Genomic DNA, 21,969 nt, shown 5'->3' with positions numbered 1-21,969 from the left:
ACCAAAGGACAAGAAGAACAACAATGACCAGCTGCTTCTGGAAGAAGTTTTCTTGGATCAGCCTTGTTGGTGCAGCTCCATTTCTGGATTCATGAAACAAGTGTCAGCTGCTGGAAGAGGATATTTCTGGGATGACCTGCAATGGCTGCAGAATTTCAAGGATGACAAATGGGGATTTTGTGGTTTTTTTGAGGTAATTCTGCTTATTATAAGGTTGTGAATCTTGAATTCAGTCAGCAAGGGCTTTTCCATGCTTAGGCACAAATGACGCATTGTATTAGTTGTGCTGGTGAATTTGACAGAACCTAAAATCCCTTGCTGCCAACCCTGCTGTCAGACCTCTCAGTTCCTTAATAGACTGGAATGTAAATTCTCTGTTATGTTTCAAAGAACAGTTGCAGTTTTAACAACTTTAATACAAGTTGTTGTACAAGCTGCTTAATCCAAAAATCAACCTTGTAACAACATCAGAATAGGCTCATTCCACCTCATCAAAAAATCATGCTACTAAAGCCATTATCAGAGATATCCCATTTTTCTGGAGAAAAAACTGCCAGCAAAGATAAGGCTTTATAACCCTGGCTGATAAAGCCTTTTAAGCGATAAATGGTTCATAGAAAAGAATACCAAAAGCAAATTTGGGAAACTGAAGGACATATGTTGTGCGTGATTAGGTAGCATGTTGTAGAGCAGTGTCCATCTTGATTAACACCCTAAATCTGTGTGATCAAGGAAGAATGTTGTTGCAAAGCCTGGAAAGCCCAAGAGATTCAGAGATTTCAAGAGCTGCTTGATTTAGTAAAGTGCTCCCTCCAAGATAACATTCATCAATGAATATATACATTCTAATACAAATATTTAAACTATGGAAAAGAAAACTTAGAAAAATATAGTATTTTTATTTAACTTAATGTGATGTATTTCAAGTGTTGAGATTGTACTTTTCAGTGCATGGGCGGCAGCTTCTTTCACATGGATACAGATTTGATTTGAAATCTTACACTTTTTTGTGGTTCACTAATACAAGTATGATAAGTGCATGCAAGATGTGGGAACTGTTTCTTATGAAACTTACATTGAAAATTCATTCCTTTAAGGTTAATAAAGTGTTTGTTTTTCTAAGAATACAAGCAAAAACAAGCGTGAAGCATTTTTTATAAGAGATAAAGACAATGGAAGAAACAGTAAAACAATTTTGAACTGGCAATTGTAAAACTATCTCCTGAATCTTTCAGTCTTAGAACTTGTTGTATTGATACTTTTCTCTGGGATTTTCAAATGGGTCCAGGAAATCTGTAGGTTAGAATTCCATGAAGTAACTCCTCTGACTTCGGCTACAGAAGTGAAAAAGTAAGCTCCCAAAACATACTGATTTGTCATCTAGTTGAAAAGGCATGTTTGGATGTCCTTGAAACAAATTCTTGTTCTCTGTAAAAACAGTTCTGCAGGGCAAACACTGCAAGAGGAAAGAAGAAATCCTTGAGCTTGCTGTGTGGACCAAAGAAGCAGAAGTGTAGTAAGGAACTCTGCTGTAGCACTGCCTTCCAGTGAAACTGTTTCTTTGATACAAATTGTAAGAAACCTTGGTATGATCCTTTTCTGTTCCATAGCCTTCTAAATCATTGCTAGTAGCAACATCCAGCTAACTAGCCACAGAGAAAGACTTCTTTGCTAGCTTTTGGGTTGCCAGTTAATTCATTTTAAAACCCTGACAGATCTTCTCCTAGGCTACCTGATCTTTCTTCCTGAGGGCTTTACTCCAAACACCTTTCTGCTTTGTTCTTACCTTCTTGAAATTATAGGGAAAAAGTGCAGAAAGGGGAGTTCTGCTACGGAAGCATAGTAAATGGCAATGAAAAGATTCATAAAAGGCAACTCGGGGTACAGTGAAATATTAGTGAAGTATTAAGTCCCAACTACACTCATGCTGTTTGAAATTCCTTCCACACAATTCACATTTGGAGCTTTCAGAAGGATGAGCCAGATTGCAATGGCTGAAAATAAAAAAAAAGACTGGGTAGTGAAAATAAAAAGTGAGGAGTTTAAGCATTAGCAATGGCTTTGGCATCCTAAAACATCAAGACTCCAATATCCAAGAATGCAGTAGCAAATTACCAAATGAGTGCAGAACAGAATTCTGAAGACCAATAGCTAATTTCTGGACAGCATGGCATTATTTAGTGTGTATAGTGAATGAAACACACTATATCAGCATTAACTGTCAGCTATGTACAATAAACATAAATGTGATGACTCAAAAGATAAATATTTCTAATCTGTCTCTCCTCTTAACAAGAAATATGAGCAGATATCCTGATACACTTCACCATCTTCTCAGTCCTTCTATCTTACCTACAGTTCTAAGTAGCAAAGAAATTCTTAGGCTTTCAGGAAGACCTTCGCTATCAGAGTTGACATGAATCCCACAGTCCCCATTGCCTTCTCTTTCAGTACCACGCTAGTGTCTCATGGCCACATTTTGTCCAAGTTCCTTATGCTGCTGAAATTTTGGATCTTGTTCTTCGCTGTTTTGTAAGATTTAAGAGCGTAGCTTTTGATTCAGTACTGTGAGACATCCTGCTAGGTGATCTTAGCCAACAATTTAATAAAAATTTCAGATACTCTTATTTACCATCCTTCTCCTTCTTCTTTCAACCTTCTCCTCTCCACAGAAAATAAAATAATAAATAATAAAGATCTGGGCTTTCTACATTAATGCACAGCGAGCAAGATGGATGCACAAGCACAGTACAGTGCTACTGTGTAGTATACTGATGCCTATTTGTGGAGTGAGAGACATGAACGCAATGATGCAGCGGTGTATAGGAAGGGTAGTGACATGCAGTCCAAGCTAATCCTGAGAGCACATAGTACGTAAACAGACTGTCAGCCTGGAAGGATGTCAAATACATAGCATGGCACTTGCAGAAGTACCACTGGATCCACCTGAATGAGGGCACGTGAACTGAACAGCAAACCTGCTACATTTTCAGTGAGGTGCAGAAAATAAGCTATCTTGCCAGGTAATGCATTCCAAGGATTTGATTGTGTGAATGGAAATAATTTTGATGCACCACAACTGAGTAGACGACTGATAGCCTCCTCCCTCTGAGCGGACATAGCTCCTCTGTCACTATAGACAAACACTATACATATTATGTATTGTGAAAAAATTATCTCACCATTTTGCATTCACAGTTCAATCTGCAATTGATCTTATCTGTAATATTTTATCTACACTAATGAATTAATAAATTAAATTCACAAATACTTACATTAGCCTGACTCCTCTCCAAAACAACCTCTCTCCTCTCCCTGCCCCCTTGGCTATCACTGAAATTTAGACCAGAGTATAGTATCTTCATTTAACTCTATAGCTGGGAATAACTGCATAGTTGTAATCTGCTAATATCGTATTTTTATAACAATAAAGGGAAAATTAAGTATTTTTCTCTTACAATAGCAGATTCTAAACATTTATGTTTATTTTTGAAACAAAATAAGTAAAAAGCTGACTGATAAGCACCATAATTTTCTATTATAACGTAAAATGTCTTGTGAGATTTACTGTATTAAATAAAGGTAGATATCCAATAGTTAGATACAGTTGCTGTCTCAACAAATACGTTAAACTTGATGAATTTTTACAAATTACAAGAATGCAAAGATAAAAAGGTCTTAATTTTTTGTGATAATTTACCAAGTATCTGGTATGCAACTACAAAAATATTTTCCAAAGTTTTCAACAGAATTCACCATTGCCTTTGAAGTACATGATTTTTTTCTGGCCTTAAATATGACAGCTAAGTGTCAGCCAAAATTCACCATTGCTGTAACAATAACATGGAGGTGATACACATCTGATTTTGATGAAAATCTCTAGAAAATACCTTGTCATTAAATATTGGACCCAAATCCTTTATCTTCATCCTGAATGAGTTAAGTACAGAGATATGCTATGTGTTGTATTTTTATTTTGTTAGTTTTTAATAATGGCATCACTGCAGCCAGTATCCAACAAAATAAGGATTACTCTACCTCATCTTGATAACGTAGAGTAACTGTTGATAACATGTGAACTGTTACAACAATGAACTGTTGATAAGTTCATCAACAGTAATGAACTTAGCAAGATCAACACATGAATGGAAGCTTTTGTATACCTAAAATAATATGATTACTTCATCTGGGGACACACAGAGTTAACAAAAAAAAAAAAAATTTAAAGATATAGTATTCAGAAAAGTGTATTACCTGCCAACTTTTACTAGCATACCAGTAATCACTAAAGTGAGATAAAGGAAATCTATATGGTAATACTGGTAATCATTAGATGATCATAGCGGAGTCTACAGTACTGAAACAATTTCTGGAATATGTAAAAGTCCCATAACCCAACAGTGCCTCAAATCAAGATATGAAGAAATCTTATATTAAGGAAACACCTCTCAGTTGAATTGCAGAAAGTTTCAGAACATGAGACTTCAGATATGTCTTTCACTGACATATGATTTCCTAAACACAGTCAACAGATTCAACTATTTTGTAATAATGATTAGTAAAGTTGGTTGTCTGTCATGAGGAAAAAAAAAGTTGGAGAAATCACTATGGAGTGATGATAAAATAAATGCAAGAGATTTAACATTAGCTAAAAAATGACTGCCAAAGGATGACTACCAAACACAGTGAAAAGAATACAGAAAAGAATAAAAAGGAGACCAAGAAAGCACAGAGAACATTGCTTTAGCTGCTTCCAGGGGCATCTGTTCTGAACTGAAAGCTGCATGCTGACTAGGAAAAGAAATATATCAACATTTTTTGTTAATAATACAGATTTTAAATGCTGCTAACAACTATAGTTCTTGCATACATTGCTAACCAAAATTCATTTTTTAATAAGTACTTCAGCTTTTATTTCTAATAAAGTCACATATTTATACAAAATTGTGATAGAATCAAGCTTTACAGTGGTATGGTACAAGCTAAAGGTTTCTGCACTAGATATTAAAGTTCATGATCAAATGTTGTTTTTAGTCTTTTCAGTAAGTTTTTGAAAATCTTTCTTCAGGAAAATTTTTATTGGAGAATTTTGAAAGTATTTAGGTTATGACTTAAAATTACTTCATTGAAAATGAATTTGTTCATTATTTCTTTCTGATTAGACTGTTGCCTGAGTAGCCAAAGATGTTTCATCACTAACACAGAGATTACAGGCTCCACCAGAATTTCAACTACCCCCAAGGACCTCTAAGGTCAGCTTCTTTTTAATGACCAGAAAACTGAGCTACACACTTGTTCATTTTATTTTTTTAAGCACATAATTATGTTTCAAATTTTGAAAATTAGGTAGGAATAGATGTAGGAGATGTTAATTTCTTGTTAAGATGGACAATATAGAACATAGTCCCTTTACTAAGAGGTAACAGGGAACATACGACATTCCCTGTAATACTCCCTCTCCCTCTTAGCAAGCATCTTTCTTTGTTTCTCTTCATGCTCCCAAGAGCGTATATTATCAGTAACTGAAACAAAAATTTCAAACTGTCATGGAAACAATGCACACCAAGAAAATATGTTGACTTACGTAAATTTGTTAAACATTATTTGGTTTAAGCTGACTTGGAAAAAAAGTAATTCCCCTCGCAACAAATCCTAATCCCCTTCTCCAAAAACAGTATTTATGGAAATCGATAAAATCTGAATGGACAACAAGTAACCTCAAAAATGTTTGTGGAATATTCAGAAAATTTCTGGCTGCAGAAACAATCTTTAACATGGTCTTGTGGGAAAAAGTATCCTTGAATCAGCAATTCTCCCCACAGTTTTGATTACTCCTAGGTGATCTCAGATGAGATGATTTTCAAGTAGGCTACTGAAGAAAGTGAATGTTTGTATAAAAGAGATAATCAGAATGCTCGTATATTTCAGTATACCTGTTCTTACTTTTAAGCACAGAATGCCCCCAGATTTGAAGCCAGGAATGAACATCACCAATGGCACCCTGAGTAGACTTCAGGTAGGATCTTTCACCTTTCCATAAGCCAACTTTTCATGACTAGATAATTATGGTTTGGAATAGTTAATTATGGTTTGCTGATTGATTTTAGGTTAATCAGTTCTGATGCCTACTGTTTCCATATGCATGTTGTATCTTCAATTTGAAATCAGAAATTAGACAAGACTGACAGAATTCAAATCTTTGTTATATGGTACTTTTATACCAAATTATCCTGAAGCAGTTCTTTGCAATGAGCACGTGTAAAATGCATATGGCAGTCTGAGTCCCTTCGTTAAAGTTTAGCTGAAATATGGATAATCAAAGAAGTGATTCTCATAATACCTCTCAGCATCCTGGTTTGGATTTTCTCTGTAGTTATGGTTTTCATGTTTTGATCCAACACTGCTGGTCTACTGACTATGCCTGCAAGGTTGTGAAAAGTAACTGAAAAACCCCAAGCCTACTGTTAGTTAAGTTTTCTTCACATAAGATGTTTTACATGGTAACTGGCTCTGTAGGGGTGAAAGCTAAATAGATAGGGGATTGAGAAGATAACTGCCATCTACCATAATCAAGTCAGGATCAAAGTCTATGACTTTCTTACACGTGCGATTCAGAGGCTGAGTAACAAACTGTGCTAACATCACCGTAGTTGTGGCCTGTGGCTTTTAAACAGAACCACATATGATTAGTATTTCAGCTATTCCCAAATGACAAAGCCAAGGCTCCAAAAGAGTCCATTAAAATAAATATTGTCCTTTAAATTGTTTTTCACAAAAGCAATTATAACTTTTAACTTGATAAATATAACAGGCTAAATTCCAATGAAATCAATAGTCTAGAATCTTGAATTTGGCCTGAAAACAATAAATTAAAGGCCCTTTTAGTCCACTGGCTTTGCCTGCATTAACATTTTTTCTCTTCTTATGAAGAAAAAATGTCCAAAACAACAACTTGCTTTCCCTCTGTTGTAATACAAAAAAAATTTTTCAGTAAAGACTTTACTTAGTTTAAGGGTGTGAACCCCAGCTTCTGCTGGCACATAGGCAAGACACTGATCAAGAAACATGTTGTGCGTAGCATCATATTTTATGCCATCTGTGAATCTAGATTGTGAATCTAGATGTACTAATGCTAATGTTCTTGAGCAAGTGGAAAATATCAGAGCATGCATGATACTTACAGCAGCAATATTTTGTGAGATTGAAAGTATAGGAAAATATGTAAAATACTAGCAATTACATTAAGATATTAAAAGTGAAGAAAAATGAAAACTTGTTGAGAATTAAAAACATCAGTACTGCTGAAGGTACATACAATACAAAACTCAGATGCCTATGGTTCAGAGGTAGACAGAATATTATAATGCAGATAAGGAAAAATATGAAGTTTCTAAAGAAGAAGTGTGGAAAATCATGGCATCCTCATACTCCAGGTTGCTTTTAAGTGTATTATTATTACTACAGTTAGAGTAAGAGATGATCTAAGAAGACATTTCATTCCACGCACCTGGAAGGGATAGATAATATTATATGCCAATTGTATGCACCTTATTTAGGTATAACAAAGTACATGTATTCTCTAAAGTGATGTTTAATCAATTAACATTGAAAGCGAAGGTTCTACAATGTGTTCAACTGACCAGAGGAATTAATTTCATCAAAATAAGTTGCTTTCTTCCTCAAAAGTCAAATAATCTAGATAGAAAACTAATTCTATTTGTACACTCACAAACATTGTGAGATTTTAGACTGTAAAACATGCAATTCAAATTTTAATTCCTAGCTCCCAAGTGGAGTTTTGGAGTTTAGAGTTGAAGAATTGGGGGGAGAGGTGGGGAAGGGGCTTGGGGGCGTTTGTTGTTGTTGTTGTTGGTTGGTTGGGTTTTTTATCTATAGATATTAGGTGAAGTTATTTTTAAAAACTTTGTTGGATCACTAGATACCAAAGCCTGCCCCCTGACTGTGTACAGGGGGGGAACTGCTAAAAGTAATCTTCACCAGAGCATGCTTACATGGCATTTTCCCATGCATCCTAAAAAACAATTCATGTAAGTCATAAATGTGGGCTGTAATATTGAAAATGAATGTCAAGAGCTGCAAGAATTTTTTTACAACATATGTAGATTGTCAAATGTTTTTCTGTTTATACCTTTGTTTTCTGTTTTTGTTCTCTAACTTCACACACTTTTTATGTAACAGTAGACATAGGTCTATTACTGTCAAGAATTCTTACTGTTTTTTCCTTAAAAATCATTCTAAAATGTCACATATGTTCATTATTTTATGTCTGTCGTATTAATGCTTTTGTCAAAGTTTACACAAAATATTGACAAAACCCAGAACTGGCCTGTGTTTTATGGTATTTATCTCAACATCACACTTCAATTTTTGAATACAAGCCGCCAAGATTTCAATTCTTTAAACCAAAGGTTATACAAACATTATAGAAACCAAATGATTAGAAGACTTTGAACATATTTCGATGTTCTGTTTTAGAAATGGCTGTATATGAAAAATAAAAGATTATGATCTTGCAGCCACCCATTGGCAACTTTTATGCAAATTCCTGCAAAACAAAACATTTAAAAACAGACAACTTCATAAAATTCCTTATGGAAACAAGAAACGAGTCTTCTGTATGGCATGTTTCTGCCGGTAAGCTAAGTACCATCAATGATCAAGGGAGAGCACGCGCCTTGCTTGCAGAGCAGGGAAACATTCCACTTCAGCTCCTCTACTACACCTCGGTTTAACAATTATTTGAAGGGTGAAGCACAGGGAGAGGAAGACCAGAGTGACACTACATTAGACAGACAAACTCTTGCCCTTCATTTTAGTAATAAAAGACTGAACTAAAGCTAAATACACATGTGCACATGGGTAGCCACAGAGGTACAGTCACTGAATGAGTAGAGTACATCAACACTATATAATATTTTTTACTTATTGTATACATAAAATGACACTCAATACAGATTAAGTGCATGTACACATACCTAACAGTGTTATACACAGATCTATGTGGAATTATGTACCTGTACTGAAATACACATTATATACACGCATAAAATTTAAAATAAAACCAAAATTCCATGTGTTCCTTCTGTATTTTTATTAAATATAAAACTTGTAAAAACAGAAGTCACTGATTTCACGTAATTTATTCTATTAGCAAAATGCCTATTCTTTCCAACATCGAAGTCTTTTTTTTTTTTTTTCCTTTTTTTTTTTTTTCACTGCCTTTCATCAGTTCACCTCTTTCACAGGCAGGCTAGAGAGCAACTACGCAGCAGTATAACACAGTTCCTAAACCAGACTTGTTTTATTTACAGCAGTGAGTAGCATATAAGAACATGTCTGCTTTTCATCAAGACAACCAAAAATATTTAGAACACAGAGTTAGTAGGAACACTCAGCAACCACAAGGCCACAATTAACAGTAATGAACACTTAAGAGCAGTGTCACGTCAACGCTCCAAGAAGCTACGTGGTTTCAGTAAGATACCTATGTGTGAGCAAACACACCCGAGCACACCCTGCGTTAACAGCAAATATAAGAGGACTGAACAAAGGCCAGTGACAGGAGACTTCCATTAAGAGTAAAGACTGCTCTAGCAGACGAACGTCCCAGAGACCCAACCAGGACGGGTGGGTTTGTACCACTCTCCTTAGCCCTGCCAGGGACTACTTGGTGTGACACCCTCATTCGGTGTCCGATGCTCTAGTGCTTATGTTTGTGTCCAAAAGGCTACCACATTTTTATTTATCTATCTGTAAGCCAGATAACGACCTGACTGAAATCAATGTAACCCAGGCACAGACCAGCTGTCTACAGTTTAGAAAAAAAATATAGGGTATAGTATCCAAAATGCCTACATTGCTATGTAAATGCCATGTAAAATCTGCTAAAATATGCTAAAAACTCTTCAAGATCATCACAGCTCTTAACATACCTATTTTTGTTGCTGCTGTTTTGCTTCAGGGCCTTGACTTTGATTGTGCAGAACCCCTGTGAGGGCGTGACTGAGGCTGAGGGCAGCAGGGGGCTGGGGGCACCCTGGGCTGGTCACAGCCGCAGCTGGAAACCCCATGGCGAGCCCCAAAGCTGCAACCAGCCAGAGGAGCTGGTGGCGCTGCTGCTCATGTGTATTTCTGCTTATTCTTGTATTAAAACCAATACCCTCCTATCATTTGATATTTGTAATAAAATATTTAGCAGAGACCCTTAAAACAAAGCTGAATCTTGCTCTGGTAACTGCATAGAAACATAACGAAGGCATAATCAATATCCCCACACGCTGCAGTCTAGAAAACAAGTTATATCTATGGCAAGTTATATCAACAGAAAGGAGGACAATACCACATTTTTATTCTGGCATTTTTGATCCTTTTCCACGTTAGCAGCAAGAGCCCTGGGGCAAACCAGGGGATTCCCTGCAACCGGAGCCCTCGAGATGCACATTCATTCACACTCCAAATGTGCTACTCTGATCATAGCGAGACTGGGGGATTATTTTAACATCTACGTTACTATTGAGTTTAAGTTTATGTGTATACATGTATACGTACTTCTCTATATAGCAGACATATCTGTATCACCTGTGTGCCTTGTGTATGCACATGCATACATATATACATAGAGGGGAGGAGGAAGTGTGTGAACACAACACGTTTTGGTGAGAAGCCAAGAGGGAGGGAGGCTGAAGACAGATGTAGGTATGGACAGCACATTATGGGACTCTTGTTACTGCTAATCCTTCCCTTTTCCTTTCTTTAAGTAACAGTATCACGCAATAGTTATGGAGGGTAGGTCCAAGCAGAAGTCACAAACACTTTCAGATTACCAGAAGTAGGGTCTCGGAAGTCTGCAGGGAAACAGCAATTTAGGAAGTGCCCAGCCACACACAAGCTCATTCCTGAACACCTCTGCTGGCACAGCACCAGCATGAAAAGCAGCCATGGTTTTCTGCTACCTGGTCATCACAGAAATTCCTCACTCAAACCACAGAGGCAGTTTAACGCAGCTTGAGACAACCACCTTGGTGTCTGGACACATATGCGGCACCAGCCAGACACCTCTCTGTGGAGACCACTGCACAAACAAATCTCCCTAAGTGATGCAAAAAGGAATTACTTGGACACTGCCACCTCCACAGGGAGAGCCCAGAGAAGAATGGCTACTGCTATGTCAAGGTGGTCATCTCCCTTGATACCTGCAGAGTAGGTAACTGTGGGCTGGTTTTCTAGCAGCAGTAAAGCAGCTAAAAAGTCTGCAATGTTGAGTGACATACATACATGGGCAATCCCGCAAAGAAAGAAACTGTATTTTCTGGATTTCGTAAAAAGATGCTTGTGAATGGATTTTTCATGGAATGTGTGGTCATCCAATGAGATGCAATGAGTATAACAGTATGTTCCTCAGAGCAAAGAAAGGAAAAATAAAAACAGATCAACAATACCATCCTTTACAGTGTACTTCCATTTTTATCCTAGGGAAATTATGTGAGCATCATCAATTCAGCCATGTGCAATGATATTCTAGTATCTTGCAGTTTCTTGGGAAAGCGACATCATCAGAAAGATTCAGAAATAGCAGCTTCTTTTATTAAGGTCAGAACATTATAGGTGGACTCCTGAAAAGTCAGCAGGATGGAAAAAATGTTATTTCTACTTTTTGGGTGATAAACCATGGACCAGAGAAAATTATATGGTGTGCCCATTGTGACAAAAAAAAACCCCCAACCCTGCAGTACAATGCGGAATTAAATCTGGAAGTTTCAAGTCCAAGCCTTAAACACTGGAATCTCCTTTCTTTCACTTAAATAATACCATGCCTATGTCTAACAGGATGAAAAAAGATCAAATTGTTAGTAAGCGATGAATTACTAGAATTAAGTGTGGCCCTGTTAAACTCCCATGATTTCTCTTCATGATATATTTTCTATGTTTTAAAATACCTTAAAATATTTTCAAATACTGTTGCTGTTCAAACATTACTTCTGAGAGTCTCTACTTCCAGGAACACAAGTTAAACTGAATAACAAAAGGCAGGCCATGAAATAAAAGTCTGAAAGGAGAGAAACCTACTATAACGCTCCAAAATAGAGACATTTGGCAACATAGAGTTCAATGTAACGTATGAGAAATGCTAGTTCATTTAACCTTTATATTGCCAAGAATTTGAATCATATGACACACACACACGGCTGATTTTCTCTCAGGAGTAATAAAATCTTTCTCGTTATTGGACAGTATTTGCAAACCTCTGAATTCTGAGAACTGACTGACAACTTTTAAACTTTATCTGGTGGCAGAATATAATACAAAAGGTATTTGCATAAGAAAAATAAATTTAATATTATTTATAGAATGCCATTATTTTTAATTTTGCATATTAAAGTTTCCTTCACAACAGACTGTATAGTAAGTGCTAGAAAGAGGCCCTTATTACACCAAAGCAATACAGAAGAGTCACAAGCAAAATTCTAGAGGCAAAATTAATCAATACTATCTTTCATCTGCTTTTGGCCATTGTTGGAGAACAGATGCTGGCTCAGATGTACCTTTGTTGTAACCTAATACAGATTAAACTTTTAATTTTGCCCTGGTTGCTACTAAGACTTCCTACAGTTGTTTTTCATAGTGTGTACTGTAAGCGTACTTTTAGAATACTCAGTATACTCTATTTGAAAGATAAACATCTGCTTATTGCCACTATGGAAAGCCCTAGTGATCTATTAGAAATTATCTAAAGCACTAAAACGACAAATAACTTCTCTACCATTAAAGATATTCTCTCAGTTACACTTGTACAATACGTGTATTCACAAACATGACACTGGAGCAAACCAGATCCTAAAACAGCACTGATGACTTCGTAGGTTGTCAGATTAAATCACATCATTAGAAGACCCCACCCCTTTCCTACACCTAGAGACCAGAATTTTGAAAGGATGTATGTATTTAACAGTTTTATGCACCTTATTCCCACTCTAACCACATTTAGATACTCCAGACGTCTGGGGCAGATATATTTTCCAATTTGACCCACATTTGCCAAAGAAAAGCATTAATATGCAGTTAAGCAATATTACTGACCAACATCTTACAGAGGAAATGTTATATTGCAACACTGTAGTTTTGGAGTTTTTCTTTTTAACCGAAAAGTTTACCACAGGAAGCTACCAAAGGAAGCTACTTAATACTCCTGCACTACCTGAAGAGAATCTTTCCCCAGAAAAAATTTTTTTTAGGAAGCCTTATTGTTACTGTTAAGTATTTTATGCAAATTGTTTAGAATGTCTTTTTAATATAAAAATTGTTTCTGATTATCAAGTATTCTCCACCTACATAGTGTGAGAAGTTACCATCTTCAGGCCTCCTTCTGCCTTTACTGACATTTTATCAAATTAAGTGCTACTACACTTCAAAATACAGAGTTCACTTGCTGCAGGCAGAGCAAAGTCAGACACACAATTGAAAATCTGGACAAGTCACGTTGTTTGTAATAAATTAATGGAGCAGTATGCAAATTGAGCCTTGAGATGGTTTTGGCCATTATTTTTTAACGAGCATTAAAAATACAAGGTGTTGCTGGAAACATAATTATATAGAAGTAGTGTTTCTCTGGTAAAAAATAGACTTTTTAGTTTCAAAAAAGTTAAGTAGTCTTTTCTGAAATGTCAGAGAAAAGCATTTCATTACAGAAAAATAAAGAAAAAAAAACCTTTTAAAATAGGAATTTGTGTGTAATTGAAATTATTCTGAGGTAACCACAGCAGCAGATAGCAAACACGACAGCAATAGTTTCTAGAGAAATAATTTCACATTTTTCTCATTACACTGCTAACTGTATGAATGAATTGTCCATCAATATATTAAGCTTTCACAACACTGCAGATGGTTTTAAGAGTAATTTCGTTATATAACATATGGAACAGAACATAATGCTTCTGCTTTGCTATCACAGATATTAATCACTGCTGTAATACAGGCTGATTTAAATGCTTGTCAGAGTATATGACTTGTCAGAGGAAAAATTCTTACTTAGGGCATGACAATAAAGTTTTTAGCAAGTGGCCAATGACAGCTCCTAGAAGAGATAAAAGCAAGTAACTGGGAATTTAATTGCCAGAAGATATCTGCTTTAATCAATGAGCAATACAATCTCCATGTCATTTTGATCTTCCTACTACTAAGAATGATCAGAAATACTTCTTTCATTTTCATTTCAGCACCAGTAGATTGTCAATACTTCCCAGACAAAAAAAGACACAGTAAAGCATGTTTTTAACACTTCAGTGTTGACTTACTGCATCATGACTTACCTTAACTGTATTTGTAAAGCCACCTAAAGTCTACCACTCGCTTGACGTGCAGCTGCCTACCTGCTAAATAGGGCAGATTAATCTGAAATTCTATTGTACTATTCCATAGATCATAGGCTTATTAAAAATTTGCAGTGAGGTCCTGCCCAGTACCCTCAGACTGTAAATAGTCTAAAGAAGAATAGTTCAAAAGAATGCCACTCTTGGACTGAGAGATTCAAGCTGACAAACACCAGAGATCTGGCAAGCCCAAGTTTTGCCATCTCTAGAGAAATCAGTAAAATACCACCCTCCATTCCTCCCAGTTGCAAAATGGCTAGAGATCGGATACTGGGCGAAATACAGCCTAAGTAATTTTTCACTAAAATAAAACAGCTATTAACTTGAAGCAATGGTATGAATATTTTATTCCTCTTCCTTAATCTATTCTCAAGCGCTGTGGTAGCAGACATGTCACACCAGATATAATGAGACCGGCAACAATATACATGGTGGGATTATTACTAGCATTTTTTTAACATACTGCTCTTCATCTACAAAACGAGTATACAGAAGCTCTGAAAACAGCATCTGACCTTTATTTTTATGGACTCCAGTAAAACAAGAGAATACATTCTATTAAAAGAAAAAACCTGACACTAAACAACCAGGAAAATCTTGAATAGTAACGGAGGGATCTGTAATAAACTTGCAGAAAGCAATATTCCCAGTTTTGTAATATGTGGCACTGTTCCCAGTAAGACAAAGAATTCAGTACATGCCAATAATAGAGTTTCTTGTTCAAAAGACACTTTCAGAAACAGCCAACCTGTACCTCTTGAAATACACATGGTTTGCAACAATTCCCATTATCAGTAGCAGAAGTTTGGTGGCTGGGGAGCATCAGATTTCCTGTCTGCATGAGCAAGCGAGCCAGCAGAGACTGGTATTTCCCAGGGAAAACCATCAGGCTGGGGCTTGCAGCATACACATCCCAGCTCAACTCAGCATGAACAGTAGAGAGCCAGGGCTCTGCCCAACCTATCGACTATGCCCAGAAGGGCCTTCCCTTCTTCTCAGCTTTTGTATCAGCTGCTATATGCCTCCTGGCCACAGCAATATTTTCATTTGTATCATACAGAAGCCAGTGGGAACTTGCAATATCGTTAACGGAAAAAATCTGTGACAAGATGTTTGGTGGTACGACTGAGATAGTTCCTACAATTCCAATAGTTCAGTGAGGTCTTAAAGCAATACTGCAATTTAACTCTCCCCCAAAAATTCCATCGTAATTAATGTGGTATTTCCCTAAAGCTTGAATACATCTACGGTTAAGCCCACATTTCTTAAATTAGATCTTCGTATCTTTTTAACAGACGCTGTTTAAATTACTTGGTCTAATGACCTGCAGCTAACAGAATTCATGTCTCTACAGCAAAATGCTGACTTGCTGAGTCCCAGTGCAGCAAAGCCAAACTTAAGTGTTCTTGATAATGTATTTTTTTCTTGAACCAATACAGGGAAGCTCCAAAATGTCACAATTTACACATTGTTTCAAATAATACAGTTCAACAAAGTGCACAGACAAATTATAAATCATGCTTTTATCTTAATAAATAATTTCATGCGTCATAAAAGTAGATGTACTAAATACTTGCTTCTAATTAGCTGCCCAGTGTCAGAAGTTCAAATGTTTTCGTATTGGCCAAGCTTACTCCTGAGAAAATTTTGTATTTTCAAAGATATTAAAATACTATTGGGGGAAAAAAAAAAAAAGCATAAAAACTGTTCCTCCTTACTCGATCTATCTGTTTCCTCTGCATGATTTGACTTATGTTTTCTAGCTTTATTGAGGAAAAAAAAACATTCTATTTTAACTTCAGTAAGACTTCACACATTCATTTCTAGGAACATTAAGGTCCTTCTTGGGTCTTCAAATCACTGGGAAGAAAACTAAAATTTTTCTCCTAGAGAAAAATTGGATTTTATTGCTTTATTAAAAGGTGATGTCAGTATTTCTTTCTTCAGCAAAGGAAATTTCCTCAAGTCCCCATTTTCTTCTGCCATCTGTTGTGTATTAAGATACAGCAAGTAAAGAGGATTTGTATTTCGTTCCTATTGTCTAAAAACATCTCAATTTTTTTTATCCCAGGAACAATCAAAAAAGTAGAAGCAAAATCTGTGGCACATCCAGACAATTGTGTTTTCTGGTTTGAAAGAAAATTTGTAACTCTGGAAATACATAGCAGGTGCAGTATTCCATTGGTCATTATTTTGGGCAGAGAAATACAGTTTCACAGATAACTTCCATTTTTCTTCCAACTCTGAGGCTAAACTTAGAGCTTGGAAAAGGTCAATGCCTGCACCAAAAAAGCACACTCTAGTACATGCTGTGCAATTTTAGCTAGTCAACTTCAGTTTTCATCTGCTAACTGCAGGTAATTTTACTCTGAAGACCACTGCTCAGGCAAAGTTGAATTTTGTTCCAAACAGTAGAAAAATATCTACTGTGAACAAACAAGAAATACAACAGACAACAAAACATACATTTGATGGTCACCTGAGTTGCATTTGTTCATTCAACGTTAATTTATTTCTATACTTAAGTGAAAGCTGTATTTAGCACTCACTTTTTAAAAAATATGGGTCAACAAACTGCTGCAAAATAATTTCAGCGGTTTTTACGTTAGAGGAGAGTGGGGTTAAAATACCAATGTCTCAATCAAATCCCTAATTTGATAAAATAACTTAAGGGCAACAAGAGGCAAATTATAACCAAATGTGATCACATTACAAATTAAAAAAAATACTATTACATTCTCAGATATCAGACTGAAAACACTGATGTCTATAAAATATTTCTGACAATGAACTGCCAACAAGCAAAGCTAAACCAGAACCATTATTCAAATGAAAGTCAAAAGAAGTCATCCACATATTTTACTCTTATAGGTAGCTGCCATAGTATGTTGAAGTTTATTCATCACAAAATTATTTAATTTAACAGTAGAATAACTTAGTAGATGAACTGAAAACACCTTCAGTGAGTCTCTGACCAACTAAGATGTCACCATGACAAGTAGAACTACCACCATGAACCATGGAAGCAGAAAGTATGCTTTCTTCTTGAAGTATGTTTGCATTTGTGATGACAAAGAGGACAAACGTGTTTTTTTTAACTAAGCAGTGGGTAATACACATTTTAGGAGCTCAGAGTTGAAAATTACTTGGAAAAGCTAACACCCATTCATTAAAAAAGTACTTAAAGCTGTTAAGATAAGTCACTTCAATATTTACCAAAACTAAATTATAATTAAATCATTAATAATGTGGACAGTTTTCTTTGTTTTTTGTATCAGGCAGATCTGTATAGACCAGAGCTTTTTGTCCTTTATCCTTTCAACAACAAAATATCTTAAATCCACTGTTAAGTACTATCTGCTACATCATTGTAGTACATGGTCCTATAATTTAATTATTTTGCTTCTCCACATCACTCTAAACAATTTTTGCTTATCATAACAACAAAGACAACCAAACAACAAATCCTTCACATACTGTACCTGCAAAGCACAGTTCATCATTCGCACAATGTAGTCAAACTGCTGATGGTCCAGTATTGCTCGATTTTGTTTAACGTGCAGGCCTAATTCCTGTGTCAGGCAGTGCCGAGCTGCCTTTCCTTTTAGGGCTCTCAGAGCTGCAGGCAGAGTCTGGAGACAAGAAAATCTAACGTTATGAAAATGAAATTAAATGGTACTATTCATACTGAATATCATTCTTTCTTTATTAAGAAACTGCAAGTGACAGCATAGTAAAGAATAATTTTGGAAATGACTTAGCTTGAATAGCAAACTTTCACATAATGGTTGGTTTAGCTTGAGTCATTAAGTATTAAATTTTTCCCATTTTGTTTTCAAATGCATTGAACAGCATTTCTCACCTATATCTCTAAATAGAAATGATTGAATACGGACAGGCATTGAATGGATGTGAAATCAGAAATGGATTACTGTGCATGAAAGCAAGTGCTCTATTCTGTACCAGCCAGGCCAGGTCTCGAGTTAGCACATTAAGGCCAGCATGCTTTTTGATAAGCAGTGAATGACAAATGGCTTTAGAAGTGGCATACCTCTCATAGCTATGAGGCCACAAGACTGTTATGCGGTTTACCCTAAAACAGTGCCAATATAATATTTATGCCAATGTTTTAAAGATGCAGCAAATGCTACATCAGTGATTATCAACTGTGGCCCTTTAGAGTAGATTTAATGGGTGGTAACAGATAAATAAGACAAGGCAGCCTATTGCCTAAGGACAAATTTACCATGTAGGGGGACAAAAACTACTGAAATTTTCCAAGTGCCTGGAAATTGAAAGAGATAAAAAACTACTGTGTTACACATGCATCAAAACTCTTTAAAAAGAGCTACACATTTTATTAGGATTTTTCCCATGTGCATTTCCATAACATAACTTGTAAATCAAGAAACGCTCACTTCCTATCTTGAGCTGCACAGCCTCAGAGATATAGAGGTGTTTACTTTTTTGAGAAATCAAAAAATTTCTTAAAATAGTTTTACTGTAATTTTCATATGTAGAATTATTTAAGAGTAAGTTTGAGTGATTGTTCTAGAATCAATAATTGAAAACTCTATGGATAGTATCTATAAAATGTGGCAACTTCTTTTGAAAGTTGCCATGTGAAAAAATAAGAATGTCAAGGATGACAACTCACTAGTACATTTTAGTGAAGACAGACATGCCAAATATTTACATTCATCTCTGAGTTCTATCAAATTATTGATTTTTAAAACCAGTAAAATTTACTGTACTGAAAATTTCAGAAGTGCATTGCTTGACAAACACTGAAACATATATGTATGTCTTTTGTTTACATTCCTCCTAATCCATACTGCTAGACCAATATATATCCCTTTTTTAAAAAAAATCACGCGGACAATACTATTTATAATGGTAATATAAATTAGCAAAATGGGCATCAACACACCCATGATGTATTACAAACAGGTTTTCAAATCCATTAGCTTCATATTACACACAGTACTGCATTTAGATGATCAGTTTTATTGCTTACTTAATTCATTTAAATGGTTAAAATAATCATTAGTATTTGAAACAAGACTTCAAAATGTCCTTTGTGACAAGGTCAGTCTCTATTTGTTCATTAACAGAATGAAGGTTTATTTGGGAAAGTTAAAATTTCATTTTATTACCTTTTCAGTCTCCAAAAATTTGTTTTCAAAAATGAACGAGATGCAGTTTCTAACAACTTCCAGCCTTTGTGCACTGTTGAAAACTGTGCTTCCTTTTTCCATTATGGAAACTAACAAAGAAAAAGAAGAATAGACATCTGTGAAATGTCTTCTGCAAGAGCCACAAAGAATACTAGAAAGTTCTTTAAAAAAAAAAAAAAAAATTGAATGTGCCCTCCATTTTATTCTGTTAAGCAAATACCATTAGTACCATATACAGATAGTAACATAAGATCCTAAATCTTTGGTTCTCCTCTACTAGCTGAAGAAGAGAGTGCTCTGAATTTTAACTAGAGCAGTTGCTTCTCTTTACTACTTGTTCTATTTGTCTCATACAGGCACAAAGAGATTCCAACCTCCAGTATACTAATGAAATATATAAATAAATACAAATTAATAAAAAAAATGTGTGTGTGTGTGTGTTCTGCAGTGAACTTTGAAGCCTAGCATATTTAGTAGCAGTAGATAACTATTTTTCCCTAAAGAATGCATTGGCTATGCTGAGAATTTTGTGACATGGAATAAACCTGACAAACCTGTTCTCTTATCTAGATTCCAATTTGCTGAGGTCTAAACATTGTTTTCTTAACACGGTGTTTCACTCTGAATTTTCAAGAAAATTCAAAATGGAAGAACTAACATTCTCTTTTTCTCTTTATCATCAAGTAAATAGACTATAAATGCAGAATATGCCCTTCTTGTAGATAATAATAAGCTCCTAATATCCAAGGATTTTGACACACAGGACAGCAGGGAGTATGTGTGAAAGCTGTTCCTTGGAAAAAAAAAAACAAAACCAACAAAAACCCACCAAAACTTTGAAATAAAAATTAACTTATTAAGAAAGAAAACCTTCTCTTGCATGTAGCATTTTAAAGAATGACAACAGAACACAAGCACATACTTTTAAAATTTTCTGTAAGTAACAGATTCAATTATATAGTCAGCAAAGGCAGGTGAATAGAGTTTATCTTCTTACATAAACCCAAAGAGAAACAGGCCTGGAAGGGGCCTCAAGAGGCCATCTAGTTCATCCTGCTGTCCCTAGACAGGATAAACTGTATTTATGTTATTTCTCATGTTTGTCTAGTATGTCCCCAAAGTTCTGTGATAACAGAGACTCCATGGCTTCACAAGAAATCCATTCAACTGCCTCACAATCCTCATTTTACCAAGTTTTTCCTGACAAATAACTCTACTCTTGTGCTGCAATTAAACCCATTATTTCTTATCACTACAGATTATTCCCTTTCTTTTTTTAAAAGCCTCTTATGTAATTGAAGACTTCTATTATGTGTTCTCTCAGTCTTCTGTTTTTCAGTCTAAACAACTCTCCATCCTTCCTTGTAGGTCACATTCTCCAGACCGCTGGTCATTCTTGTTGCTTTCTTCTGGACTCCCTCCAACAGAACCAAAAATGGAGACAGTCTTCCAGTGTCCAAAAATGGATACAAACAGTCCAGCTGAGGTCTTACCGAGTACAACGAAAGGATTTCTCCATGCAGTTCACTGATTGTACTCCTGTTTATACATCCTACTAAGATGTTTGTCTTTTTTGCAATAGCTTGATATAGTTGGGTCATGTTTGCTCTATGATCATTATAATCCCCAAATTAATTTCTGAAGAACTGTTGCCTAGTCAGCTGATCATGCCTATGCAAGTGCGATACCTTATTTGAAGAAAAACAGTATAGAAGGACAAAATTCAACAGAGACTAGATCTCCAATTTTTCAAGATTGATTTGAATTCTAATCCCTTCCTTAAAAAGTTCTGCAAGCTCTGCCAGCTTCATGTGTCCTGCAAGTTTACTAAACATACTTGTTTATGCCATCATTCACATTGATGAATATGACTGTGACTAACAGAATTTTTCTGGCATTAAAATGAAATTGACAGGCCTACAATGTCTACATCTGTTCTTTATATTTAAATATAGGTATACTTATTTTGAGACAGATGCTATGTTTGTTCCTTGCCTTTTTCCAGTAATTTACATGTCTTCCACTAGTGTCAAAGGAGAAACCCTAACAGTTCAAAGCTTGGTTCAGCCAGTCCTACAAGTAACCTTTGGTGATATTCATCAGACCTAGATGAGTAGACAGTATCTAATTTAATAGTTCAATCTAACTCAGATCAAATCTTTTTTTGTTGTTAGTAATTAAGTCACTCACACTCTGGATGTTTGACTTCTTAGTAAAGGCTGGTGCTAAAGGGCTTTTAAAATCGCAAAGGCAAACAGGCAAGTCTATGTACTGAAGTTTACTACAGTCACTAAAAATACTTTATTAACATGAAATTGGGAGCAACGCATTGCAGCCATGCTAATTATACATTCAACTCATGAGATAGGATGACAAATAGGTAAGTTGGGGAACAAGTAAACATA

At 35.7% G+C, this 21,969-nt stretch overlaps 1 protein-coding gene and 1 long non-coding RNA gene across 10 annotated transcripts in view; one reads left to right on the top strand and one right to left on the bottom strand.

Annotated features, from left to right (window-relative positions):
* SBF2 (SET binding factor 2) overlaps positions 1-21,969 on the bottom strand; it is a 287,512-nt gene that overhangs the window by 87,530 nt on the left and 178,013 nt on the right. For all 8 annotated transcript variants that reach the window (XM_072863651.1, XM_072863648.1, XM_072863649.1 and 5 more), the window contains 2 exons: positions 19,544-19,653; positions 17,870-18,019 (listed from right to left, as the gene is read on the bottom strand). In XM_072863651.1, coding sequence (XP_072719752.1) covers positions 17,870-18,019; positions 19,544-19,653 — 260 coding nt within the window. The remainder of the gene's footprint in view (positions 1-17,869; positions 18,020-19,543; positions 19,654-21,969) is intronic.
* On the top strand, positions 108-21,276 carry LOC140652637 (uncharacterized). Of its 2 annotated transcripts, none has more exons than XR_012042895.1 (3): positions 108-193; positions 5,956-6,016; positions 20,933-21,276. It is a non-coding gene; the product is annotated as an uncharacterized lncRNA (long non-coding RNA). The 2 variants fall into 2 exon arrangements; XR_012042896.1 differs by lacking the exon at positions 108-193 and adding an exon at positions 5,152-5,252.

Source organism: Ciconia boyciana, chromosome 6 (assembly GCF_034638445.1).
Source record: "Ciconia boyciana chromosome 6, ASM3463844v1, whole genome shotgun sequence".
In the NCBI taxonomy this organism is placed as follows: domain Eukaryota; kingdom Metazoa; phylum Chordata; class Aves; order Ciconiiformes; family Ciconiidae; genus Ciconia; species Ciconia boyciana.
Note: the sequence above shows the minus strand (reverse complement) of the source record. Positions and strands in the feature narration are given on the sequence as shown.